Genomic DNA, 27954 nt, shown 5'->3' on the forward strand with positions numbered 1-27954 from the left:
GTCAGTTGTCATGTGGCTTGGATTATCCACTTCATTCTCTTCTTTTTATTTTTTTGTGTTGCCATCTGTCTTTGCTTTGAACAGTTGCTTTATAAAGCTTTTTTAAATTTCATCCGCATACATTTCCACATTCCTTTTTCATTCCTGGTGTTTTTATTCTTATTATCATTATTATTATTATGAATGTTTTACCTCAGTTTTTATCAGTACCTTATATGAGATGTTACTGTCTAAATGCACAATAAATTAACATTCTATAAAACGTACTGCATACCCTGCAATCCACTCCATTTCCTTAGTAGATTTTAAAAATTAAGACAAATTATATTATTTCACCAAATTGACCAGGAAATTATTTTATTTTGGTGTGTTGTTGTTATAGACTGTGGGTTTTTATTTACATATCTGACATGAAGACCAATAAAGCTTTGATGAAGCAATTAAAAAATAAATTTAGGTTCCAATAATAATTATTTTCTGGCTACATTTTCAAAATATTTGTTGTAATTTGTAGTGCAAAATTAATCTCACGTGTCTCTGACGTGTTGCAACTTCCGCCGATGACGTCAGTTCTGCAGGCAAATATGGCGGCGTCCTGTGCGCGAACCGTGGGATTGTTTTTCGGAAGATGTGGGAATTGTAGCTGGAATTTTAACATAGTCACGTCGCAGTTACGTCGACAGGTGAAGTGCGATTTTGTTTTTTATAAAGTTACCGGCTGTGTTTGTAAAACAAACGTTAACTCGTAGAGATTTGCCACAATGCGCAAATGACGTCCTTGAGCTAGCATCTTCTTGGTGCTTCCGCTAGCCGAAACCGGCTTGACGGATAATTGAAATAACAGTCAACCAGCGTAGTTTTTATTGTTGTTATGGTGTGTTAAACTTTGGGGTATCGTAAATTGAATGATTGAACCCTTAATTAGAGTTCGGCTATAGTTGCGTGCTGCTCCAGACATTTAGGTAACATGTTTTGGCTAACGTTACATATCTCTACATAACGGCGCTTGTGCTTCTCCTCAGGTCCAGAGCAGGCAGATATGTGTGAGCTCTGCCCTCCACAGAAAGAATCTGGCGGCTGCAGGCCCAGAGAAGTTCACGATGGAGTTCATCCAGAAGCAGGTGGAGGAGTACAACATCGGGAAACGGCACCTGGCTAACATGATGGGAGAAGACCCCGAGAACTTCACCCAGGAAGACATAGATGTAAGAGACAGAAAGTGTTGTGCTTCTCTGCATACATGCAGACTGTCTTTAATGTGATCGAGACTGCATCCGTTTCATGAAAACTTAAAAATTCGCTGTTCTACACTTTCATGAAGTGTGATTATGCGTTTCTTGTTCCGGTTGGTTGTTTTTAGCATGCAGTATGTCAAGCAAATCAACATATGAAGGAGCTCTTAATTACCAGTGCTTTACAATCAGCTCTGCATCCATGCTGCTCCTCTTCCATTGTTTGGCTGTAGAAACAAAAATCCAGGCTTAGAAAGTTGCATTAGTTCAGACAGCTTCATCATTAGGATTTGGATTCAGTGAATTTCAACTTCTTTGAATAATATTTAAAGTTAAAAAGTGCAAAGTCCTCTTGGAGTCTGAAGCATTAAAATGGGCAAATTGAATTGACGATCAGTAATAACAAAAAACAAGACTGGTGATACATATTTTTCTTATTGTCGACAAATCCGAGGAAAAGACTGAAACCAACAAATATTTTCTGTGCATCCAAAGCCTCCAAAGCCGAAATTCATCTTCCTCTGTGCCATAGAGCTCCATTGTTGTCCACAAACTCTTAAAATCACATGAAAGAGCCACATAGTTGCACTGGCTGACTTGTTCCTTCATTACCATGAACACACACTCCAGTTTATTTTGACTGTATCCTAACTACAACTAACAATTATTTTCATTGTTGATAAATCTGTTGATTATTTTCTCACTCAGTCAGTTAGGTTGGTCATTAAAATAGCAGAAAAAAATTACAGCTTTTTTGGTGGAAAGTCAGACAGCTGATTTATCAACATTTATCTTGAATGAGACAGAGCTTTAAAGCCACAAGCAGTTAAAGCATTTAAAACATTGATTAGGCTCCATCTTTCACCAGCAGCAGGCAGGTGGGGCCACCTCTGGCTAATCCACCACATCAGGGATATTAGCAACGCCCTCAAACACACACCCACACGCTGATCTCAGATTTTGGCAAGACGTTAGCCCTCGCTGCTCCAGTCGTTTAGCTTGATTTCCCACTTCCCCGTCGCCTGGTCCCCAGCGTCCCTCACAAATAATGAAGAGAGCTGTTGGCGCCAGGCTGTGAAAGCCAAAGCGACGGCTCGCAGCATAAACTCAGATGTGTGGAGGGGAAGAGGAAAATTTAGGAGGACTGGATGAATCCTTCCACCCTGGTTTGGAGTCTAGACTCTTCAGGTGTGACGGAGAGAAGGAAAAATCAGATGGATGTTTATCGCCAGGGGGAGAAATTACTGCTGGCAAAAGACCCATAAATATCTCTTAGGACTGTTGAATGTACACAACTTTTAAAAGCTTTTGAAAATGTCTAAAAATACCTTTTCCTGGGAATCATTGTCACACATCTGCAGTGACAGTGATGGGAACCATTTGCTGCACAGAGATACACAGAAATGAGGCCTGCAACGGAAGATTTTCACCATTGATTAGTCAGTTGGTTGTTACTTTGATCTATTAATTAATTGTTTTGTCTATGAAATGTCAGGAAATGGTGGAGAATGAGAAGGCCAGTGTGATTTCCCTTTACTAAAACAATAACTTCAGGAATTATTTCATGAGTTGAGCTAAAGAAAATTAATTTTTAACATTTTAAAAAAATAATGATTGAGCAAAAATACCCAACAGCTGCTGTGGCTTTTTAAATATTAGAATTTGCTCGATTGTCTTCTTGTAGTTTCTTCCTCATATTTGAGAAGCTAGAACCAGCAAATGTTTGGATTTTTTTCGCTTGAACATGGCTTAATTTTCTGTTCATCTATTAACGATGTGCACGATTAGTCGACTAGTTGATTGAATGTTGCTCCTCTCGCTTGTCGGCACCAGAAATGCTGCCAGTTAAACTTATTATTATTTCATTAATGTAAGCTTTTAAAATACAGGGTGATGTGTAACGGCTCCAAGTGTCACACAGTATTTAAAATGTGATTTGTTTCCAGAAGAATGAGATTAATGGTTTCACGTTGAGCTTTTAGGTAATATTTATTCAGGCTTTGTTTAACCTTCTTGATTAAATTGTGTGTTTTCTTACTCTTAGACATCAAACTTATTTTATGACCTCTATAATTTGATTTCTGATTCTTTATCCTGTGGTTTTATGGGCTTAAAAAACCTGTCCGTGTACTGAGCTTGATTTTCATGACGCAGAAGCCGGCGGCCTTCTTCGCCTTTTTACGAGTTTCAAAAACAGCAGAGACGATAAAATAGTTTCGATCTTGTCAGCAGGCTTGTCAGAATTGATTCTGACTGATTTCCTGATGCTGTTGAAAGTAGTAAAACTTGACATCCTCCTGCGACGTGGAGCTGATCAGCTGTCCTGGTGACTGTTAGACTTTTTCTTCCTGCATCAGTCCGTCTTTGCCCCTCGGGGATTTGGCCATATTGTGCTGAGGCTCAGGGGACACACAGGTGTGTCTTCATCTGTTCCCTGCCTGTCTCTCCCTTTCCCTCTTTTCTTTGTACCCTTTAACTTCTTCCTCTTCCTGTCTCTCTCTCTCACACACACACACACACACACACACACAGCAGTTCTCTGGACCGGTCCTTTTTTTCCTGCTTTCCGTCGTTTTGACAACCTTAAAGGCAGCAACCTGCGTGCAGCACCTGCTGCCTCACTAATTGAACCGCCGGAGAGGAGGAACAAACGACAGAGGAAGAGGAGAGATGGTGGGATGCAGCAAGAGAGAGATGAACAGACTGTCTTGATGAGTGTGGCGGGGGCCAACACACTTCCTGTCTCGTCCTCTTCTATCACACACACAGTTTACAGTGCCATCTGTAGCCCTGCTAATAACCCGCACACACACGGCGGAGGATGAACTTGGAGTGAACTGTTGGACGTCCACAGTGTCCTCTGCTCACTGTCAGCCAGGCCAGAAACTTGTGCCTTTTTCAGCTTGTTTCCTTCTTGAACTCTGCAGACACACACACACACACACACACACACACCATGCTCGCCTTTCCTTGAACCCACCAGCAGCTTGTGCCTCCGCTTCTGTCACTTTCACTGTCGTCCGTTGGTGTGACCTGTGTTGTTCGGACACATCAGCGTTGTCATAATCTGCCATCGACGCATCTCTCAAACTGCCGTTTTTTCTCCTGTTATTTATTACATTTTTTTTCTCCTCTCGCCAACAGAGGAGCATCGCCTACCTCTTCCCCTCGGGCCTGTTCGAGAAGAAAGCCCGGCCCATCATGAAGGTACGTCTCTGCGGCTTAGACTCACATAAACTTGGCTGATGGGAAAATTTAAAGCTGTTAATTACTGGTTGTTATGATGTGCATTCTTGTGACACGTTTTCATTCACTCACATAATAAAACTAGAGAAGAAAATGTCATTTAACATTTTGATTTCTTGCCTTATTTGGATAAAGTACTTGACCCACTCGGGAAGTGGTTGTCAAACTCCTAACGTGTGTTTATGTTGTTGCGTTTTCTCTGATTGTTCATTTTTCTGCCTGTAAAAGTCCTCCTGTGGGTCACTTACAGTTGACTGACCCCTGAGATAAAGGGCTCACACAGATGGTGCTTCATTTTAAGCGGTTGGAGACCACTGTTCTAAGACACAATATCTGATATGTGTGCAACAGCATGTGTTCCATGTGTTGTGTCATGCATGACATGATAGCAATGTCACATGTCACATTTTGTTAATTCTTCCTGACAGCTGGCTCAGAATCGGTAATTTTGACAGCAGAAGTTTGTTGAACGACATCATGTCATCGCAGTTGAACTGCATAGAAAAATCAAGAAACGATGATTGTCTGATCTGATTCCTGTTAGGAGAAATAATTGCAATTCATGATTTAATTGTCTTTCTCTGTTCATTTTCCGCCACTGTAAAGCAACAAATGTGCTCTGTTTGATCCTGACATTGCAGCCCATTTGCCTCAACCAGCTGATGGACAAAAAAGGCCAAAGCTAAGATTTTAGCTTTTATTGTGCAAATATAAAAGTAAAAACAAATAAAAGCCCATAAAATGGACAAATCAGGTAAACAGGCAGTCAGAAGTGAGTGATTACAGATATACTTGAATTCTGAGGATCAAATCGATCACAAATCGTATAAGTGTGTCGAATATCTGAGCCAGTGTTTACTGCTGGTGTGAATAACTGACAGCAGCTGGACCTGCTGACCTCTGTGGATGAATCACTTCACTAACTTCAGTGTCACTCTTCACTCATTTACTGCTCGTTAGGGCATGACAGCTTTAATTTTCACGCTTAACGAGAGCAAAAATAGTGTCTCATTCACTCGTGCATGTTTTACCTCACACAAAATCTCTGTTTTCATTTCCAGCATCCAGAAGAAATATTTCCAAAGCAGAGGGGTATGTTTTCATTTATTTTACTTGAAATGGTTCCAGAGTTGTGAGTTTTGGGTGAACTTCTTCTCAACTGGTTCTCTGTCCTGTCTTCAAAGCTGTCCAATGGGGAGAGGACAAGCGGCCGTTCCACTTCCTGTTTTACACCGGCAAACAGTCCTACTACTCCCTGATGCACGTGAGTACTACAGGCAGCTGTCAGGCTCCTCTGTGAGGTGGAGCTAAATCTTCATCCAGCTCAACTCCCTGGTTTTTCCCTCACCCGCCTCCCCCTGCACCCTCGGGTCATCTCCTATTCAGACAGAGTCAGTGGAGGCTCCCTCAGAGGCAGCATCACATCCTCTGTTCACACGGAGAGCTGCAGCTGAGCAGAGCGACAGTAGAGGGGAGGGGGGAGGGAGGAGCGAGGCGAGCAGGGTGGAGGGGTCGAAGGCGGTTAAAGGTAGATCCACTGAGGAGTACGGCCATCCAGAGCAGAATCAGGCAGGACCAGTTTCATGTGACGTTTCTTTTACTCTGCTTCCTGTCATTCCTGTCTTGGCTTAGCTGGAAAAATGTGTGCATTCATTCCTTTTTACTGTTTCTTTGTGAGTTAGAAGACAGTTGAATGAAAGATAATGAGCTCCTTGATTGGGATACGTTGAGCATAATCAGGCGCAGTTCAGCATTTTTAATAACTCAGGAACACTGCAGAACTGATAGCTTTAATAGAAAATGTTTGCAGTATTTTTCCCCAAACTGATAAACGCTAAAAAAAACGCCTGCAGCTCAGGTCAGAGTTCGAGTTGTGGCACAGGGAGGGACTCCTCCATGAGGATCTGGAGGGAAGCACTGATTGCTCCTCCTCCTCCTCCTCACCTCTGAGCGCCTCTTTCTTCCTCCACCTTTTGTCGCTCTCGCACACTCAACTTCCTGTCTGCTGCTGACCTTGTTCAAAGACATTTCACGTATAAGAGGCGTGCGCCTGTATCGAAAACATAGAGAGAGGTGTGATGTCTGAATGTTGGTCCAGGCTCACACTGCTTGCACACACACACACGCACACACACACAGCATTGTGCCCTGCAGCTGCAATCTGCACCCCCTGCTGTTGGTTTAAATAGGTATGTCAGACATGTCTGAGGGCTTGTGCTGCCTGTCTGCAGCTCTCTTTTACCCTCAGATTTCCCCTCCTCTTCCTCCTCCTTGTGTCCATTCCAGGGTTTTATTTATTTTTTAGCCGTTATCACCAACTGTCACTCTCTCTCTGTCACACACACACACACACACACACACACTCCTCAGGAGTGTTGCCAGGAGGGGGCAGTGGCGTGTAAAGCAGCCTTCCTGCTCGGCTGCTCTGCTCTGGCTGTCGTCGGGCTCAGCCAGCGTGGTGCATTAACCTGCTCACTGCTCCGCTGAGCCCTTTATGGCCACAACCCCGGGGGACCTGAAACCCCCCGACACACCTTCCCCCTTCACTTTAACCAGCGTGCAAACAAACGCACGACACCAGAGCCTCTTTTAGTCACATTTAAAGGCTTCTCTCGCAGCGAAAGCTTGAACTGGAGGGCCGGTGCTGTGCATAGTCTTTATATGCTTTGCATATAAAGACTACTTATTGAATAGTCTTACTCTGTGACCGCCTCGACTTAAACCTACCCAGATATTGGCCCTCTTCCTCTTTCATCCAGCCAATCCATGCAAATTATTCCTCGCCATTGTAGCGCCCAGTGTTTGCAAACGTGTAACGCAGCCCTCCTCCTCTCCTCCTGCCTTCTCTTTTTTTCTGATTTTCTATTAAGCTTTTTTTTTTTTTCTTCAGAAAATTGGTTTTTGCTTGATGTTTGCTTTTTTTTTTGTACACCCCCTCCTCCTCTTCTCCCTCCTGCTCCTGCTGCACCTCTCTGTCGCTGGTCGGAGTGGCAGCGGATTAGGCACACTCTATCAAGAAGGAATTAAACAAACATCTGGTGAATAATTGACGGGGAAATGAGTTCTCACCCAGGCGCTGGGCGGCTGAGGTGGGGTGTCTGCCTCCGGGACGTGACCAGCATGCCCACCCTCTACCCCCACCCACCCACCCACCGTCTGTCTCCAGCTGCACCCGTTACCGTGGCGCACTCCCCCTCGGGTTATTCCCAAAGCGAGAGCGATCAAATGACGAGCGAGCCCAGATACTGTCCCGCCATTTATTGAGCCTCGCGTTGCTGCTGCGGCAGGTTTCCTTCCAGCTTCGCTTCGGGCCAAACACAGACGCAGGTGTCGGGATCAGTCCAGTCCAGGAACTGAAGTAGAGTGAATAAAGTTTTTGCTACTGTGTCGCTGCTCATCTGTGTGCAACACACCAGAAAGTCCTCAGCAGCTCCAGAGGGCTGTGGATTCATTTTAATTCAATCATCGGTCATTAAACACATCAAAATGAAACGATCATCTTTAATGTAAATTGAATATTGATCACCGTAGCGTGAGGCTCTTTGCTGCTTTCGTCAATCTGCAATGCTTCAGATTTGTTCACTTTTTCATTCATTCAACATCATGAAATGTTCAGGAGCTGGGGCAACTAACCCGTTTGATTTTCAAGTAACGGGTTAGTCTATAAAATGTAAAATACTGAAAATGCCCATCCCAAGTTCCGAAAGCCCAATGTGATGTCCGCGTACTGCTTGTTCAAAATGGAACGATTTTCAAATTGCAAAGATATAAAACAGAGAAAATGGGTTGATCATCACATTTTAGGCGTGATGAACCTGCATCAGTGGTTAAGGATGTGCATCTGAGGCTCTTAATGTATGTGCACCCAAACATTACACACACATGTGATTGTAAAGCATTTAGCCCCAGAAACACTGGGCTGCTGGCTGGAACATCCTCCACCCTTCTGGTGTGAGGCTATCCACCCTGGCTGCAGGAGTTTGCTCCCATTGATCACATCAGTGAGGTCCAGCTCTGATGTTGGGTGATCAGGCCTGGCTCGTTTCAGAGTCCCAAAGGTGTTGGATGGGGTTGCGATCAGGGCTCTTTGCAGGCCAGTCAAGTTCTTCCAAAGCAAACCGGGAAACCCTTTTCTTTTTGGACCAGGAGGGCACCAACATAAACTGTTGCCACAAAATTAGAAGCACACTGACCTTTTTCCTACTTCTATCACAACATATTTATATAATGGAACTGATTCTTAAATCCTCGACTTCAGTCTGGTTCTGATGTTGATCGAAGCTACAATAACTATGGCTGCATTAGCACTTTAATATAAAAAATATTGGTGTCTAGAAGATTGTTGTTGCATCAGAAATAAAGTGCATCCAGCCTGGAAACTCATTCACATGACCATTACATACACTATGCATGTGTGTACCAGTGCCTGGTGTTTTCCTCCTGCACATGTCGGCATTAGTAGCTTCAGAAAATGCAGAATTTAACTGCAGAGCAGCTGCCAGCATAGACAACACCTGCAATTCATTATCCAAGTTAAATGAGCTGCTGCGAGTCCAGGCTCATAGATATACAGGCTGATATCTTCCAGAAAAGGGTCACGTGATCAGGCTGTGTCGAATCAAAGAACATGCTGTTAAAAAAAAACAGGAAGCGAACATGAATGTCACTCTGAATGTTTTTGTTGCGTTTCAGGAAACGTTCACCAAAATCCTGAAAGTCGAGAAGCACCAAGATCGTCTGAGAGCCAAGGGACTCTTCACCCCGGACGTCAAGCAGATGTGAGTCGAGGAACGTGGTTCCTGTGCTGTACCACCTTTGTCAGCGTTGTATTTGTCTTAATCTCACTGACTCTGGCCTGGCCTCTGTCTCCATCAGCTCGCTCAGCACAAGCAGGTGGCTCACAAAGGAGGAGCTGGAAGCGCTGCTGGTCGAGACCATCTCCACTTACGATGTAAGAACTGCGTTTCTTTCCCCTCCTCATCTGTCCACTCTTTTATTGACAGACTTATGTGACAGAGAATTTGTTGTTTTCTTCAGTATGATCGCTTCCTCCAGCTGATGGGGCGCCTGCTGTCCATGCCCTACTGCGCCACAGAGGAGGAGTTTGTCCTGCGTTACCGCCGGCAACTGGAGGCCCAGTCCACGAAGCAAATGATGCCGACGCTGGAGAGGGACGACAGGGGGGTGGCCTTCAGCACCGCAACCGGTACCTGCTCCTACCTTTAATTTACAAGCAAAATTGTTCATTTTTAACACTAAGTTTGGTTTGATTTGTCAGCCTCAGTGATAATTCTGTCCCCACGAATGCTGCCGTCACATGTGCACACTGACAAAAAAAGACCCCAAGATTTAACTTTAATCTCCACCAAGAAAAGAAATTCACCTCGGAGCAGAAAGGAGGATCTATGAGCACCAGTCCGGCTTTAAAGAGACGCATAAATCATCCTCTTGAGTTTATACATGAAGAATACAAATATAAAGGTGTGTTTCCTCTCAGGTCGGAGGAAGACGTCCACCTGCTCCGTGGTTCTTCGAGACTGCGGCTCCGGACGCGTCACCATCAACGGCCGGGACTACCTGCACTACTTCCCCGTACTACAAGACAGGTAGGACAGGCGTGCACAAGTAAACCTTTTCCACATGGCAGGCCGCTTCATTCACAGATGCCGCTCCCCTTTAAAATGCAAGGCGCGATGCGTTTGACTCCCCCCCCTCCCCAGAAAAAAAAAAAAAATTAAAAAGCAGCTTTTTCACTCTTCACGGCATCGCCTCGTTTTTTATTTATCTCCTTGTAGTAAGTTAATTACACAGTTGAGTGAGTGTGTGTGTGTTTCTGTGTGTGTGTGTGCGCGTGTGTGAGAGAGAGTGTCCAGAGCTGGTGTTGTCACGCAGTGTGAGGACGGACTGTAATTGGAGCAGAGAGGTGACAATTGACTTTGTCAGCAGCCATAGGCCATTCAGCCTGAGACGCCATCCAGAACACACACACACACACACACACACACACACACGGCCTTATCCCATTCCTGCTGAGTCAGAAGTTGCTCTGTAATATGTGGTGGTGAGATTGTAAAAAGAAAGCTTTTCACAGCGCCAGGATCCTCTGGTCTTGTCTGAAAAGTCACCCAACCAGACATTAAATTAGCTAAGCCGCCGCCGTTGATACCGCTATCTGTTAAATAGCACACGCTCCCGCTCTGCCTATTCAACCACACTTCATTCTTCCACCTCGTCTTCTTCATTATTATCTCTCTGTTTATCCCTCACCTCTCAGAGAGCAGCTGATGTTCCCGCTGCAGTTCAACGGCCTGCTGGGACGCTTCGACCTGGAGTGCACGGTGAGCGGCGGCGGGCGGTCCGGCCAGGCGGGGGCGCTGCGGCTCGCCATCTCTCGGGCCCTGCTCAGCTTCCTGTCTGAAGGAGAGATGGAGGCCATGAGACAGGGTGGGTGCTTTTTCACTGCCGGTTCGGCTTGTGTTTAATGATTCCTTTTCCTGTTTTTTACTCGTTAGCTTTAATTAGCTTTAAACTCAAGTTCACTGTTATCACTGTGACTGATTATTTTCCACAGCATGCCATAAATACACAATCTTTAAATACTTGGTTTTCTGTGCAACTTTCAGAGACCATTTTTTAAAATGTGCCTTTCAATGCAACAAAAGCACATTTTTAAAAAATCCACGTTGGTTTACTGACTTCCTGATTAGATTTTAGAACAAATTGGGACAGCTGATGGTAATCAAGATGCTGCTCTTCAAAAACAAACTGTATGAGGACGTTTCAAGCCCCTGCAGAATGATTTTAATAAGTTGCTGAGCTAAAGTCCTCTTGCATGCTGCTGCATGTAGATTTTTATATGCATTTTCCTTCTAGTTTACTGTCAATAAATGCTTCCCTAAGAGCTGAAAGGAAGAAATCGTTGAGATGGTTTGAAAGGTCTAAAAATCTTTGATCTTCTTGTGGCGAAGAGAGATGCATTGAGACAAATATCAAACTCATTCATCCAAAAAGTACCCAGTGCTGCACTCATGAGTTCCTCCTCTTTGCATCCAGTTTCACTTGTCCACCTTTATTAATTTTTTTCCTTCCAGCTGGTCTGCTGACCTTTGACCCGAGAGTGGTGGAGAGGAAGAAGCCGGGCCAGGAAGGAGCACGAAAGAAATTCACTTGGAAGAAACGCTGAGGAGGAGAATCCCCCCACCTGAACTGAAACGTGAAGCTCATTATGAAACTTAACGTGCTCCCATCTGAAAAGATTCCTTTGCAGCGTCTCGTCAGTCCTCCTCAGTATATTTGAGCTCTTGGAAGAACACACAGCTTGAATGTCTTCGTTCTCGCAGGTCGCCATGTTTCACGCTGCAGCCCGACAAGCTGCAGTGAGCATCTTCGGCCACCAGATGGAGGTGTGTGCCAAGGAATAAATGAAAAGGCTCAATATATTTATCAGTCCGTTAGACAATAAATGAGGTTTTTTCACAGAAAAATACGTTTTCTTGGTATTCTTTTAGTATTTTTCTTCTTTTGTTTGTAATTATCAAGGGGTTCAACCATTTTACATGTTTTCTGCACGTTTTCTGATGTCCAGAATTTCCCACATTCATTTCATAGTTTGTTTACACTTAAAATTCTCGATTACATTTCTGTCGACCAACTAATAAATTAATTGTCCAGTCTTTTTGGCACACTAAACTTTTCCAAACCCACTCATGTGCAGAATTCTCCACTTCATGTCATAACCACCATTTGGCCACAAGATGTCACAAATGCTCGTCATTGTTTGCCAGGTGCGCTGCTCATTAAAACCTTTAACAGCCGAGGTTCATTAGGTCATTGATTCATTGACCGGACGCTGATTAGTAATTAATGTCTGGTGTAGTGTTTGTGCTTGAAACATAGAAACATGTTTAAACTTTAAAGTCTGGTTGGAAAGAAATGCTACAGGTTTGCAGCCCAAACTAAAGGTCTAAAATAGCTTTTGTTTTGGATGTTTGCCCACATTTTAGCCTGACAGGTGCAGCATCTACCTGTAATCAGGCTTGTGTGTTAAGAAGACGGAGGCTGGGGTGTGTGTTTGTGTGTGGTGGAGGGGTGGAGTCACATGGTCTCCCATCGAGTGACGGTCCAGACAGGCGTACTAGACAGATTACTACCGCTCCCAGAACACAGGACCCAGTCTGAGGGCGACGGGTGAGCCGGGAGCGTCGCAGCAGCTGGGCCCTGCCTGTCCTCCATCTCTCATCCAATTTGGAGGCGCGGTCGTGGCTAAAATAACGCGTTTCCTTCAGTGCGCCGGTCCAATGGAGGCAGCGGTGCTGAACCCCGCGATGTTGACCGAGGTGGACTGCAACAGCAACACCCTGAACGCCGAGCTGGAGGTGAAGAAGCTGCAGGAGCTGGTCCGGAAGCTGGAGCGGCAGAACGAGCAGCTGCGGACGCGAGCGAGCGGCTGCTCGGGCGGCCCGCACGCGCTGCCTCCGTCCCCGGCGTACGTGCTCGGCGGCGCCGGAGGATACTGCCTCCCCAGCTCGCTGCCCACCTTGCTGTGTCAGTCGTCCTTAGGGTCATTCGCGCCCCCGGACGAGCCTCTGGACTACTTCCTCCCGAACGCGGGCGGCGATGGAGCGGCGGAGGCGGAGGACGGATCCGAGCCGTCGGTTCTGGATGAGCTGGAACTTCTGGACCTGAATTCTCTGTCCTGCTCAGATGAGTCTGATGAAACATGGTAACTACCTACTGTTTGCATTCATTTTCAACCATTTGTTGCGTGTCTTGCAGGAGCTTTGGGTCATGACTCCTGCATGCAGAGGCCACGTGTGTGATCGAGGCGATCCTGTGATTTTCCCCCCGTCATTGTTTGCGGGTGGAACCAGCCGGTCCGGCCCCCTACCATGCCGAGACAAAGCAGCACACCTCGGGAGCGAATTAGGCAGCTGGGAGGAGAGGCCACTTGTTATCAGGCCTGTCATCAGGGCTGCACCAGGCTGCCAGTCCTCCCACCCGTGACTGTGCCATGCTTTAAAACATGTATCTCCAGTAGATAGTGAAGTGGATAATCTTAAATGTAATCAAAAACCTGCAGAAAAACCCTTTAATCCTGATGTGAGACATGGTGATCAGTTATTTATTGACTGATAAACACGCCTGAGGTTGTTGCAGAGACCAAATCAAAATCAGGAACTGAAATCTTGCTTATTTTGCAGGATGAACTGACAACAGGAAGCCTCTTAGTTTGACTATCGGACTGTTTTTGTTGAATAGGGCTGCAACTAACAACTGTTTTCATTAGCAACTCATTGATTTTGCTTTTTCACTTCATAAATTAGTTAGCTACTCGAAGTGGTGTCCTGAAATGGCTTATATTTCAGTCTAACAATCAAAAAACTCCTGTATTCAGTCAATAAGCTGTAGAAATGGGTAGTAATCTGCACATAGTATTAACTTAACAGCCAGGAGTTAATTATCTGTCAGTACACTCATTGATTTATCACCTAATTGCAGCAAACACTGCTGTAAATCTCACTAAATAACATGAATGTGTCACAGGTGTTCATTCAACTTTGTGGCCATTCTGGAGGCAGTGTCCACCCTGTTTACATCAGTAGAAACAGCAACTGTGCACTGCAGCTCACTCTGATTCATCTTTTATTGACTGTGTTCGTATCGCAGGCGTTTCCCGTCCCCGCGTCCAGGAATAGCAGCTGAGGCGTGTTCGTGCGTCCCCTGCAGGTCAGACTCACCTGGTGCCAGCCCAGGTTTTAATCTATAATTCAGCTCCCTCCATGTTGGCCTCGCGGAGGAGTTGAGGGCTGTCAGAATAATCAGATCCACTCCGTTTGAACAGAGCAGCTCCTCTTCCTCGCAGCTGAAAAGCTGAGCCAGGGCCTGTCAAGAAATGCACTGAGGAGTCGCTCCAACAAATAAAAATAAAATAAACCCAAATCTATCAAAGAAGGTTATTTTAATGTTTCGTTTTTGTAGCAACGTGGATGCCATCATGTCTCAGAATAAAGAGTTGTGTTTCTGTCCTAAAAATAAGGAATAACTGAGGAAAAGGCCGCATGTTGGCAGTGTGCGTGTTAGCATTCGGCTCAACGCAGCCTCACACAGTGTGTGCATGTCTGCAGACGTCATGGCGCCCATTCTCACACAAAAACCAAAGTTTTGCCTCTCAGCATCTCGATCTGTTTGTCTGTCCAGGTTGTACGTGTCCTCAAAAGCTCGAGAGTCCGCGGGCGACTCCCTCACACCTCTGCAGTGGTGTCGGCAGGGCCTGGACAGCCCCAAATCCGAGGTGGAGGTCGCCAGGCGATCGCTGTCCCTCCGACTGGAACAAGGTACGAGACGATGGTGTTAATTACGCTGTGTGAGATGTTGTTCTGTTAAAGATGATAAATTATTTCCACATTTTAAAAACATAATACTTTGAAAGGACATCCAATAGAAAGATGTGCATCTTAACTGAAGATGGTAGTGCGACATATACGTCTTCCAGTTGTTGCTTTTCTCTTGTGTCTATGTATGTGTTTTTAGCAAGCTAATAATGTAAACTTTCACCCCTTTCCAACTGGGAGACGCCCAGTTCAACCAGTGTGCTGCAGATACTGAGCAGCTGGAGGGTTTCGCTGTGGTTTGGTCCAAAGCCTCAACAAGAAAGTAGAGCAGTGAAATGTCTTTCTGCGTGTGTTGTGGAGGTTTGGAGGAGCTTCTCGCTGTTGAACGAGCGGTGCAGAAACGTCTCGAGTGGGGTTCAGCTGGAGTTCAGTCTCAGGGTGCTGCTAATTTTTAGATTTGTCACTTCTTTCTTTTAATAAGATTAGAAGAGTTTTTTGTGGCTGTTTATGGCTTATTTAATTATTTTCTGTGTCCATTTTATAAGTTTGGCGTCCTTTTCTTTTCACACGTGTCGCTCACACACACCCTCAGCTTTTTGTGTCGTCAGTCATACATGACGGGCCGAAGCTAAGGCGGAGACAGAAGATTAGTTCGCAGGCTGCTGTTCTCCTCCAGGCTATTTCAAACCGATGCACGCAGCTTTTAGGTGTCTTGCCAAAAACACAGGAGCTCAATGACTCACACGACTCAAATCTTGGCTGCGAAGAAGCGCTAAAGTGCCTCTCGTCTAGACTTCACAGCGAGATGCTCTCGCTGTCTTGGGAAGGAAACGGCCTGGCACCAAAATCAATGTAATTATCTTTTTCTTCAGATTGCTCAGTATGTAATCTGTTAGGGTCTGTATTGATCATCTTACTGCAGCTATGTAGCTGCTGCAACAATGGATGTTAGCAAATTAAGTCATTTCTAAAAGTCTAAAATGAGACTACACTACAGAGCAGGTCAGTGAGTCTTCTGTAGGCTTTGTGCCATCATTTACACACAGAAAAACTGCAGCAGTGTTTTTGTGGAGCAAACCACCTCATCGGTGACTTGGTGCTGTACTTTAAAGAGCACTCTGCTGATGTTTTTTTAATTTCACACATTCTTCTTCCTTGTCAAAACCTGCGTTACATTACCCACAATGCAACTCAACCACTCACAGTTCGGTCAGATTGAGGTGTTTTATGCAAGTAGCAGCTAATATAACAAGGCACAGTTTTGAATTAACTTCCTTCAGTTACTCCATTTTATATCTTTTCGTGTTTTCGGACTGTTTCTGATGATGATTTTTATGATTTTAATTTGTCCAACAGGTCTGGAAATCTTCCAGAATCTTAAACAGGACTGTTTCTCTCCACTGTCTATGTGCTGCAGGGTTAGGCAGTAATATTGTATTACTCACTGATATATCAATTCACGCATCTGTGTTGTTCAAATTAAGGATATCTTATTATCTTATCCAAAATAAGATAATAAAGGCTTTAAAATATGATTTTGCATGCGTTTGTTCTATGGAGATATGCATCAATACCAGAAGAAGAGCCATAGACATCAATCTACCCTAATGTGCATTTGTTCTGCTTTGAGAAAGGTTAATTTTCTCAATTGTTTAAGTCTTAAAGCTCTTTTAGAAAGGATTAAGTGCAACCATTCTGCACAATCTGTGCTTGTGATATTTAAGCACATTTAGAGGCGGCTGTGGCTCTGCAGGTCAGCACATCGTGGAGCACTCTGGATAAAAGCTCGATATTAGCGCAGGCCATTAGCTATTTTGCTGTAAATACAGTACTTCTGTCTACTTGCAGGACCTGCGCCTGCAGTGGAGTACAGTATGTGTACATTGTGGTAGTACTTTTGTATCCTGCCACTGTAATTAATATCACATCCACGTATCTCCAATTATGCAGCCCTGTTATTGGCTTTGTGACTCTCTCAAATAATCCAATTGGAGCCAAGTAATAACATGCTATTTTTACGAAAGCACGCATATTCAAACGTGATGAATGGTAGTTGCTGCTGCCCAGAAGAAAAACAGAACGGAGTCCAAACACTCGCTAACGCTCCCACGATCGTTTATTAGCAAGCCCCTCCTCAGCCAGGTAACAACAGAAAGTGACTTCTCAGACGTTTTCCTTTGTGGCCACAATAAGCAGGTCGAAGCTGGATCACCCTCATCACTTCACTGTGACTAATGGGCCTCAACAGGACCTTACAGGCCATAATCCGTCCCTGCCTCACAGCATTAAGCAGATCAGGCCCGGATCACCTGACCTGCATGTCTGCTGATTACAGGCATCACTTAGTAGCAGCGATACTGAAGAACAGTACTGAGGAAGTAAAGCAGGAAGAGCAGCGACTGAGCTTCCTGTCGTGGTTACATCAGCTGACGGGACATCTGGAAAAAAAATCTGAATTCTTTGTTGTCGTGGTTAACTCACACGCCTGAATCCACTCTTAAAAAACAGATTTCATGTCTTGAGATTATCGACAGTCGAAGCGGGAGAAGCAGATGAGGGTTTTGCGTCCGGGTGCTGGTGTGTTGGACTGTGAGGGGGCCGAGCAGTGGGCCGCGGCTGAAGTGTGAATGGAGGCGACAGCTCCCACGGCCTCAGCCGAGCAGGCAGCTTGACACCCCCGAAGCCTTTCATGAGATAAGATGGTTCTCGACTAACCTGCGTGGGCGCGCTTGTGTCTGCGTGCGAGGCCGCTCCGCCCTCCCACACTTTGAAAATAAAGTCATTATCTGCAGTATTTTCAAAGGAAGTGCATCCGTGCTGGACTGCTCTTTTGCCTTCAGTCAGCGGCCAGTTCATGAAAGATTCTGCAGTTTCTGGTGCAGTGAAGGGACTCCACACACTGCCGCCACCACCTTTATGAAAAAGACAGTTTAATGGCTGATAAAATGACCAGAATGTTGCTTTTTCAATAAGATCAGTTTTTGGAAATTCCCTCGCTGTCGTAAAAACTCTTGCTGCTACTTAGAGACTTAGAGAGAAGATTGACACCACTCATATCTGTGCATTAAATATATGAAGCAACAGCAAGCAGCAGGTTATCTTAGCTTAGCACCAAGAGTGGAAATGGTGGGAAACAGGAAGTCACTGCGTCCACGTACTGATTGAGCAAACAGAACATAACATGCACATCAGTGGGCTTTGGAGGTGCCGACTGCTGCATTTCGACACTTTTAGACAGAGCTAGCTGCATTCCCCTGTTTCCAGTCTTTATGCTATGCTAAGCTAATCAGCTGCTGGCAGCAGGCTTATTATCTGCACAGACATGAGATACATCATGAGTGGTATCAATCTTCTGACATTCCTCTCAGCACGAAAAGCAATGAGTGTATTTTAATCATGGATTTTGTTACCTTTGGAGTGAACTAGGGACACTTTTTCTCTTGTTTTCAGGTGCCAGCTGTAGTTTTTTCTTGAACGTGCAGACAGGAGTGTGTGTGGTAGTAAGTGTATTTGCCCAAATTTCATTTATCAAATACCATAAAATGGCAGATTTGTGCAATATTACATAAAAAGAGGTTCAATGTAGTGAGTATAAAACAAAGCTCTTCACACACTGATTTCAGCTTTTTACAAACCATTTGCTTGGAATCATTAACGTCAGCTTTCTTCCCCAGCAATCTGAGAAAATGTACAGACGTTTAATTGCACTGCTGCTGGTGTCCGCATACTTTTGGCGAGCTCTGACGTAGAAGTCTCTGCAGTATGCGGGTCACAGTGGTCGACCTCTGGCTTGGCTGAGTGCTGTGAAGTTGCACCAGCCGTGCAGCTTGTTGCATCAGAGGCAGCGAACCTTCCCTCCACGACGCTAACGGTCCTCTGCTGGAGCCCGAGCGTGAGCGGCAGAGGAGTCCTCCCACCAGCTCGGCCTCGCTGCCTCAGGTTGAGCGCAGTGAAATGGAGAGCTGTTGCCGTGGCAACCGTTTACATGAAAGAAGCGCACCCCCAGCTTCATTGCTAAGTGGCTTACATTCACACTGACAGGTAACAGAGAGAAATCCTTTTCCTGGTGCTTCAATAGGAGCTGCACAATACAACACATTTTTATTCATCTTTGTTCCCACGTCACCTCAGTATTCACATCACAGGTGGTGCAAAGCCGTCGAAGTGCCTTGTCTCCATCTATGAATGATAACGGTTTGTCTGAGACGCTCAGCACCAGGTACAGCTGCAGTGAGAGCAGCTCTGTTGTGTTGAATGCAGCTTTGTTGTGGAGCTGCTGAATAGAGCGGCTGGTGGCAGTCACAGTGCTGGTGAGGTAACGGCTGCACAGTGCTGCACCCCCCCCTTCAAACACTGTGTGTTGTGTATGAATATTTCTGTCTTTGCATTATTGTTGTTGGAGCCAGCTTCTGCTTGTGGAGCTCTGAGATGAGAGAGGGTCTGTTCTGATGTCTATTTTAGGAATTTTGTTGATATTCTGTAGAAGCTTCATACACTCTGCACTCTTAGCGAAGAAAATCCCCATTTTAACTGCTAGAGACTTGTTAACATCTGCTTTTCTAAATGGAGTGAGGAGGAATGAGGCCTCCCTGCAAAAGATTTGTGTGAGGGCCCACCATCAAAGAAAGACATGGTTGCACCCATGCATTAAGAAGCTTTTCAGTGCCTTAGTTATTTAAATGTGACAAAAAGTATGACGTGAAAGAATACAACGGAAATAAGACAAAATAAGTGTCAAGAGAACTCATGATGTGCAAAGTAAACTGGAGTAACTGATGTGAAAAAGTACAGCGTGTTAAAATGCATGGAGGTCTGAGAGCTGAGCTGTGCTACATAATGAAAGAAGAATCCTTTAAAATAAGGAGAAGAAGAAAATGTGGTATGCTGCACTGCTTTAACAGCACAGTGGGAGTCCACATTTTTGGTTTTGACACGAAAATGGTGGTGCATGAGGCGGGTGGTGTTAATATGGAGACAAAGTACAGGCAACTAAGTAAAAACCTAAATCAGTGAGTAGAGAAACTGAAGGAACACCAAAGTGACTGTTTTGGAATAACATGGTGGTAGAATTGTTATTTTGATATAAAAATAATCCTTCATCGACTCATTTGCATTTAATGAAGCACATTTACTCGAGTACTTGTACTTAACTCTATTTATTACATTTTCTGCAGTTTTGTACATCTACTCCACAGCACCTCAGAGGGACGTCTACTACAGCTACAGCTTTAGTTACTCGATACTTTTCAGATTACAATTCGTCAGACCCTTCCGTATCTCCAACTTTGCTAATAAACTTAAATATGCTTTTGAATGCAGGACTGGTATTGAAGTATTTTCACAGTACTTTTCCTTGAGTAATGGCTGAAAACTTGTTCCTCCACTGATTCTCAGACACTGATGATGTATGAATGCTGAAATGAGGGTGACTTGTTCTTAACACCCCCTCTGCCTGTCTCCTGCACTCCCTCCTCAGTCTCCAGGTGGCGTAGCTCCCTCTCCAGCCCTTCTCCCTCCTCCTCCCCGGGCCCCCCTCTGAGCCGGGTGGCCGGAGTGTCACCCATCAGTGCTTCCTCGCCAGCCAAACCCTGCTCCACCCCCCAGTCCTCTGAAAGACACGGTAATGTTTGGAATGAGATGATGCTTGAGCATGAACCTTTAGAGCTGCAAAAAAAACCACCTCGAATTCCTCCTGTCCTCCCTCAGCTCCACCCCTCTCCTCCCCGCTCCACCCGGTCCTCCATCGCACGCTGAGTCCTGTAGGGAAGGAGCTCTCCCCCGTAGCTGAGAGGACTCCCACGTTCCTCCCTCACCACCGCAGTAAGCCTCAGCACTTCTCCTGCTTTCATACCAACACACCGCACTCCCTGCTGTTCATACAGAGCAGGACATAAAACCAAATGTGCTTCGAGTAATCAGAATACTAATGTGTAGGTGAAGACGCTGTGTAGAACTGGGTCAGCCACAAGCTTTTCAGATACTCTTTCAGCTCACGGATGTCGTGGGAGTGAAGGAATATATTTTCCCCGCAGCCTTCGAGCTACGCTTCGCTCGCAGAAATTAAACTGTGCCACAGCCTTTATTGTGCATTATTCGTGATGGAAAAAAAAAATTATGTTCCAGACACAGCAGAGGGCAAAGCTGCAGGGAAGGAGCGAGGCCACGTTGGAGGACTGTTCAGTCTTCGCGGAGCAGCAGAAACTAACTGCCACAGGGAGTCACTGGTGGCTTTTCAGCCCTGGGCTCAGTTCCATGACGGTGCGAGTCCAAACAGCAACGTGGCATTTTCTGTCAAGATATTCAGTGTGTTGTTCCGAACATAAAGCTCACTTTCATGTCTGTGCCACCAACCAAACTCCATAATGATTTTTGACTATTAAAACAAAAAACACACACACAAAATTGCAGTTAAAGATTGAATGCTTGACCTTCCAATGAATTTGATTCACCCACATCAAAAAAGAAGGAAACCTTTTGTGGTATTTGATATATCTGCATGGCTTTTAATTCAGGGTGCTTATACTATTGCAATAAACCAATGTAAGAAACCATGTCTTTCCAGAAGCAGATTACTTAGAATAACTCTATTTTCCTTGCTGTAAACAGTTTTAATAAAGGGGAGACTGTTTCTTCAGTGGAAAGCAGTAAAAGTTAACCATTATAGTTAAGTTAGTGAATGTGTTGTGTAAAATTTGGGTGAAAAATGACCCAAAAAGGCCAATAAGGGAGCAGAAATCTTTGCCTGAGTGACCACATAAGAGCAAAAGGAATTAGACTAATACAAATGATGGAGAGGATTACTTTAGAGCGCAGTCATGGTGCGCAGATATCTGGAATATCATTAACTGGGGAGAGGTTGGTATAACCTCTGTGCTAATATTCTGCCTCACTGCTGCTTAATAGGCTCTAATTCTCAGAGCCAAGTGTCATCCTCCATTAGTTTGGATCCTCCATCTTTGTGCAGAGGACACTCAGAAGACTCGAGGGTGCTTTTCTCATCTGCGTGCTGCCAAAACTGTGCCGGTCTCGCTTGTTTAACTCTGGCGGTTGTGTCGCACACGAGCCGGAAGGGTAAAATGAGATCGAGGGGAAGTTGTCGGTGAGGAAAACTGGCAGATTCTGTTTTCTAAGACCGTTTTTATTTTTGTTCAAAGGCCGCAGCCTCCGGCGCTCAACCCTCAGTCCCCAGTCGTCTGTGGACAGCGACTTCGGTGCCTCAGAGGTGGAGGACGACTCCATCACTCTGGGATACAAACTGCACGACCTCACCGACGTCCAGGTTATGGCCCGACTGCAGGAGGAGAGTAAGTTATGGACTCTGCTTGGTTTCAGACAACGCTAAGCAGGAAAACATGCAATAGTTTAGCTCTGCCTCTTGAGATTTAACACCCCTAATGACAGTATTTCTATCCCCAGAGTAGCTCTTGCTCTGAGAAATGGCGTATAATTAACACTCTAAATTGTAGGGATTGTGGCTCACTGCATGCCGGCTGTATTGTTCCTTATTTTAGGTCAGAGGGCCGGAGACATTGCAGAGGAGGCCTGGAAATATGGAGTGAATTTAGAGTCAAACAGACCAGTTTCACAGCAGACATTTCACCTGTTCACAGGCGGGTTAGGGTTATGCGTTTATAGAGGCTACGCATGGATGCCCCGAGTACTCGCATTATACAGATATACGCGCCGCTCCTCTGGGGCTAATTTCTTCAAAACGACTCCAAATGCCACCAAAGTTGTCTGGGTGTCTAAATGGTCGTATTTAATGCTACAAATAAGGTCCAGGTTGTAAAAAACGAAAGTTATCCTTTAAGTGACATTAAATGAAACTGGAATGGGGTGTTTTTAAAAGAGCTGTGTATCATCACAGTACTTTTTTCAGTGCTATACAATGTTCCAGCAAAAATTACAGTATTTCTCTCTGAGATGCAGTCAAAAATCAAGTGAAGTACATGTACCTTTATACTTACTGTAAGTACAGTACCACTTCATGTGCTGATGAAGACTGGAGAAATTAGCTAACCTCTACTTCCAGATAAACAGTCTGCTATAAATAATTACAGTATCTCCTAGTTATTACAGTGTTTTTGAAGTCGTCTCTGTTATTGTGTGTCTCACTTCTTCTGCTGTCCATCTGTCTCTATTGTTCCCTCCTTTCTAATATTTTAACATATGGCACCAGATCTCAGAGCTCATCGCTACTTCAGCTTCATTAACCCCAGGAGGTGATGACTGTGTGTGCGTGCGTGCGCACGTGTGTTTGTCCTGTCTGTGTGTGTGTTTTGCACGCCGGTCCTCATATCTCGCTCCCCCAGGTCTAAGACAGGACTACGCCAGTACATCATCGGTCCTGGCCAACCGCCGCAGCCAGAGCTTCACCTTCCAGCTCAGCCAGCTCAGCGCCGGCCCCGACCTGGAGGAGGAAGACGAGGAGGACGACGAAGACTACGGCCTCCTGCCCCCGCCGCAGCCACGCCTCACCCGTCTCCCGCACTCCCACACCTTCTCCAGCATCCGAGACTGGCGAAGAAGCACAAGTTCCCTGTCCACCCCTCCTTCCACCCCCTCCACCCCTCCTTACCCTTCCGCTGGGTTCGCCTTTCAACCTCAGCCCCAGGGTCTGGGACTGGGACTGGGCAGCCTCTGCGCAGCCGAGCCACAGGGCCTCAGACCAGGATCAGGTGAGAAAAGACGCTTTTAAAATCTGGTGCAAATCTCTGCAGATTTTTACTGGAGTCGAGGGGAAAAGAAGGCCTGAAAGAAGCGTCAATACGCTTATAAATACTTTCACATTACCAGAAGAACAAATGGCTATTTGTAATGTAAGGGGTTGGTCGTGCAGAATTATCACCAACACTGCATATTCTCTGAGCCTGACAGTCGTTTTAGAGTCTTTGAGCTCGTTGTTTCGGTTTTAAAGACCAAAACATCACTGTTTCGTTTCACGACCACCACTCTTATTTACATCGTCAGACACCACAGGGAGCGACGCCAATGTTTGGGACTAGCTGGTGTAGCATTTAGCAGCAGAAGAGCTTAACTTTCCCTCAGGAGACCAAAACAGAGCGAAAGGGAGACTGAATATTTCACTTACATTATCCGGTGGTGGGAAACAGAGCTCCAAAGGGTGTATAGAATACGACGTGTCAAACCATCAATCCTTCTCTTCCCATCATGCAACTCTTCATGCACGTGAAATGACTACATCTGGCTTTAATTTTTAGTGTAAAAAATGAGGGAGAAAGATGTTAGCCTCGACCTTGCTAACTTATAAATACACCATGTGATTGCTATCCATAGCACTAATCAGTTATCTCTTTGTTTACATGTTTTGTACGTGAAATACTTATGTGTGTATTTGTATATATGTGAATGCTGTTGGCCGTGTTGTTTTGGGGAAACCTCGTCACGGCGTCCAGCCGAATTTGAGAGTAAGTCGACAATGTTTTTACACTAAGATGAGATTTCAGTCTTCTAACCTCATTAACATTGAAAATTTGCTATTGAACATTAATCCAACTTTTAAACACAACATGTTAAAGCCATTTATTGCTTATTGCTTATTTCCTAATTTTTTCACATTTTGAGACATATCCTGCCTTCGCTCTTTAACCATCCATCGACACCCAGACTGACCCACACCGATGTCCCTACGACTTAATAATAACTCTGTCTAAGCCTCTTGTACAACCGTTCTTAAAGTGGTGACTGGCCTGTGTTTCCGTTCTGAGACTAGAGAGAGTTTGATGGGATTAAGAGTTAGGAGTGTATATCTGAAACTGCTGTTACGGTGAAGGAGATCACGGCAGCTTTACGAGCCGTCTTAAGGGACGGGCTTGTAATAAAAGAACAGGCAGGGATGGACAGAAAACAGCTGCATTTTTACATTAAAATCAGCCCTTGTTTATCTCATAACTAAATGGATTTACATTTGTGTGGGTTTATCTCTCTGTCTGTTAGATAAGCTGCGGAGGAGCATGCCTAACCTTGTCAGAGCTCCCAGCATGTCTAGTGTGCCCATTCCAACCAATCCTAGCGCTTCCCCTTGTTTGCTTCGTAACAGCCAGAGTTTTGATTCGTCCAGTGGGCTGACTCGACTGCAGTCCTCCAGTAAGACACCACCTCTCTTCTTTCAAGTGTTTCTTTGGATTAAATTAATTATTATGCGTCACTAATTTTAGCTTTTTTTTCTGCTCGTACATCTGTTAGTCCCCTCCCCAGGACAGCTGCAGAACAGGGTCCAGAGCGTCGGGAACTTTGCCTCGTTGTCACGGCAACCACTGAAAGCCACCGCCTACGTCAGTCCCACCATCAAGGGTTCGGCCTCAATGCCGACCTCCACCAGCCTCCAGTCTCTGAGCAGCAGCAACGGGGGTAACAACGGGGTAGGCAGTGGGATCCCTCTTCTCAGTAAACAGGCTGGTGGAGGGGGCATGCCCACTTCCACCCCAGCCGCTCGCAGCAGCCTGCCCCGCCCCGCCTCCTTCGTTGGCACCACAAGTTCCACCCCCCGCAGCAAGGTGGCCCAACCAGCACGAAGGTAAACCCTCTTTTATTCTTTCAGAAACACTCGTTTAGACAGTTAGAGAATAAAGTATTTGATATTTGATGGTGTGCTATGAAATTTGATAAAATTAATGTGTCCAATTCTTTCATTTCTGACCAAATACCTGCAAAACTAAAGACGTTCACATCAGCCTCAGGTGCACTTTGTGTTCACTGCTAATTAGCAAATGTTAGCAAGCTAACATGCTGACCACGGTTAACAGAATGCCTCCTGGAAATACTGTGCCTAAGTGCAGCTTCACAGAGCTACTAGCACCGCTGTAGACACTTGTTTGTTTACAATAATCATCAAAGGAGTTGAAGAACCCGCCAACTAATGTTCCAAATTTGCCCTTTTTTTTGCAAGCCATTGCTTTCACAAAATGTGTCTGAAACGGCAACATCAGATCTTATTTAGCAGCCTCTGTACCTGCAAATCAGGTAAAACTGTGTCTGGGCTTTTGTTTTGTAAGTATGGCATTAAAGTTGTAGATTTAGTTAATCTCTTATCTGTCTTGTCAGCTGATTTTCCACCATTCTTTTCTTGTTTTCCTCAGTTTACTGACACCTCCAAAGAGCCTGTCCACCCTCAGTGCCCTCCGTGACAGCACCTGGAGAGACGGCTGCTACTGATGAACGGATGAAGTGGTGCAGTGGCCCCCCGCTGGCTGGGGTACGTCACTACGCCTCAGCAGAAATTGAGACATTTCAATGGGTTGGACCAAAAAGTAACAATTAGGTTGTCTGAGATCCTGCATAGAATGGGTCAATGTCCAAACAGTAGAGGAAGAGAACTCATCCATTCAGTGCTATGCAGAATTTCTTCGGGGAAGGCGGGTTGTTTCTATCTGGATGCACGTCAGGTCTCATTTTACTGACGGCTCGACTGAGTTTGGTTCGTGCCAAGAGGGAGTTGCTCCCTGCTGCTCTTGTGCAATAAACCACCGTCTGTAGGGTACCAGTAATACTAAGCGATTAAAGAGGGCTGCCAGTTTTTATCAAATGAGTCTCACAATACTGCATTTATTTATATATTTATTTTGAACAAAGTTTTTGACTAATCAGGTGTTTTCCCTCTGGCAACAAGAGCCAATGATGCTGCTAAAATGTCATCAGTCCCTGTTTGTTTGGGCACATTTGGTCTGATTTTTTTCAAGACATTAAAGTATGTATTCGTGTACAATGCTGAACGATTAAATGTGCATACATATAAGTATATATATATGTATATATATAGATGCAATACTATTGAATTTTAAAATCTGACTCTTGACCAAAAGGAAAATGTTTCAATGTGTTTACTAAATTCTCACCATGGCGTACATATTTACCCTTTCTAATCACCGACAAAGGATCTGTTCTTGTTGCACTTTGTATAAATCTCTGAAGTTACTGATATTTTTATGTTCTGTTGACTAATGTTTGCACTTCTGCATTTAATCTTCTGAATTTATGGAATAAAATAGTGAAGTAAATGTTTTGGGGAGATTTCACAGTTAAACACGGCATAATGTAGCACCCTTTGTTTGTAATATTCCACCTGTGTTTTTAAATGGCCGCTACCACGTTTCACAGAATCCTAATACTTTTGTTACTGTGATGAACTGAAGCATTTTATTAAAACACACTGAATTAAAGATTTTTTTTTTTTCTCCTCTCATTACTTAATGTTGACTATCAACAGGCAGTGATTTGACACTTCACTGCAGCATGTTGCCTTGTTAGAATGTATAGGAGAGGTTAGTTGTTTTGATGTTGCCATCTAGTGGGAGAACTTCAAATAGCTCAGTGTCATCATTGGCCAAAAGGTATGATAATGCTTCCTGTAATAATGAACTGTTGATAATTAGATTTGAGTTTTCTGTATTTCTTTTACATTTTTTTTATGCCAGGGATGTGCTACGATGGTGTTTAAGAGAGCTCGGGTGTAATCTGTACTTAAGGTCACCTGGACCGTCGTCTACAGGAATAGCTGTTCATGTGGTTAAGATAGATAATGTTGATCAGACTGCAGCTTCAGCTCAGTGAGATGAATTGCTGATGTGGTTGATATGGATAATATCTGTGGTTGGTGGATCATATCCTGGCAATATTTTCAATGTTTTCTCTTCAGACTCATGTGAACAACAAGTACAAGTTCCAAGCAACCCCTTAACAAGGTCAAGTACAGCTCAGTAAGATAAGTTGCTGATGTGGGTCTTGAAAGCTGAGGTTGGTGGATCAAAACCAGGCTTCTGTGGACTGATATTTTCACTGTGTTCTTGTCAGAGTAAAGTGAACACCAAATAGAAGTTCCGAACATCATTTATTAATATCAGGTACAGCTCACTGGGATAAGCTGATGTTTGCAATACCTGAGACTGGTGGATCAAAACCAGGCTTCTCCCCTGGTGAGATTTTCATTGTTTTCCCTTCAGACTGACTTGAACAATAAATAGAAGTTCCGAACACACATGAATGCAAAAGGCTCAGTGGGGCAGCGGTACCGTCCAGGCTTGGTGAAATATCTGCACTGTGGCAGACCTGGTTCGAGACCCGTGTAACCCTGAGTCCTGGAGCGGAGGGTGGGGGGTCTGGGCGGGGGCCGTGCCCCCTGGGTTCCT

At 44.8% G+C, this 27954-nt stretch overlaps 2 protein-coding genes across 2 annotated transcripts; both read left to right on the forward strand.

Annotated features, from left to right (window-relative positions):
* Positions 1 to 570: 570 nt before the first annotated feature.
* Positions 571 to 11934, forward strand: mrps9 (mitochondrial ribosomal protein S9). Its single transcript, XM_041966363.1, has 11 exons — positions 571 to 683; positions 1023 to 1205; positions 4377 to 4439; positions 5540 to 5570; positions 5663 to 5742; positions 9171 to 9256; positions 9354 to 9429; positions 9516 to 9684; positions 9976 to 10084; positions 10753 to 10922; positions 11570 to 11934. The coding sequence occupies exons 1-11, from the start codon at positions 585 to 587 to the stop codon at positions 11659 to 11661; spliced, it is 1158 nt and encodes a 385-aa protein (XP_041822297.1). The 5' UTR covers positions 571 to 584; the 3' UTR covers positions 11662 to 11934.
* Positions 11935 to 12775: 841 nt separating this feature from the next.
* LOC121627428 (SLAIN motif-containing protein 1-like) lies at positions 12776 to 26942 on the forward strand. The gene is made up of 10 exons (XM_041966335.1): positions 12776 to 13200; positions 14676 to 14812; positions 20286 to 20429; positions 20516 to 20629; positions 21964 to 22113; positions 23122 to 23487; positions 24226 to 24237; positions 24767 to 24916; positions 25016 to 25346; positions 25909 to 26942. Exons 1-10 carry the CDS (start codon positions 12776 to 12778, stop codon positions 25982 to 25984), a joined length of 1905 nt encoding a protein of 634 aa, XP_041822269.1. The 3' UTR covers positions 25985 to 26942.
* Positions 26943 to 27954: the final 1012 nt, after the last annotated feature.

This window comes from Chelmon rostratus, chromosome 24 (assembly GCF_017976325.1).
Source record: "Chelmon rostratus isolate fCheRos1 chromosome 24, fCheRos1.pri, whole genome shotgun sequence".
NCBI classification, from domain to species: domain Eukaryota; kingdom Metazoa; phylum Chordata; class Actinopteri; order Chaetodontiformes; family Chaetodontidae; genus Chelmon; species Chelmon rostratus.

What these genes read in the sequence shown, in the direction of transcription:
- mrps9 (XM_041966363.1), top strand. Translation starts at nt 585, where the DNA reads ATGGCGGCGTCCTGTGCGCGAACCGTGGGATTGTTTTTCGGAAGATGT. An exon ending in TCACCCAGGAAGACATAGAT is followed by an intron (nt 1,206 to 4,376) that starts GTAAGAGACAGA and finishes TCTCGCCAACAG; the next exon opens with AGGAGCATCGCCTACCTCTT. An exon ending in AGACCATCTCCACTTACGAT is followed by an intron (nt 9,430 to 9,515) that starts GTAAGAACTGCG and finishes TGTTTTCTTCAG; the next exon opens with TATGATCGCTTCCTCCAGCT.
- LOC121627428 (XM_041966335.1), top strand. Translation starts at nt 12,776, where the DNA reads ATGGAGGCAGCGGTGCTGAACCCCGCGATGTTGACCGAGGTGGACTGC. An exon ending in GTCCCTCCGACTGGAACAAG is followed by an intron (nt 14,813 to 20,285) that starts GTACGAGACGAT and finishes CTCCCTCCTCAG; the next exon opens with TCTCCAGGTGGCGTAGCTCC. An exon ending in CCAGTCCTCTGAAAGACACG is followed by an intron (nt 20,430 to 20,515) that starts GTAATGTTTGGA and finishes GTCCTCCCTCAG; the next exon opens with CTCCACCCCTCTCCTCCCCG.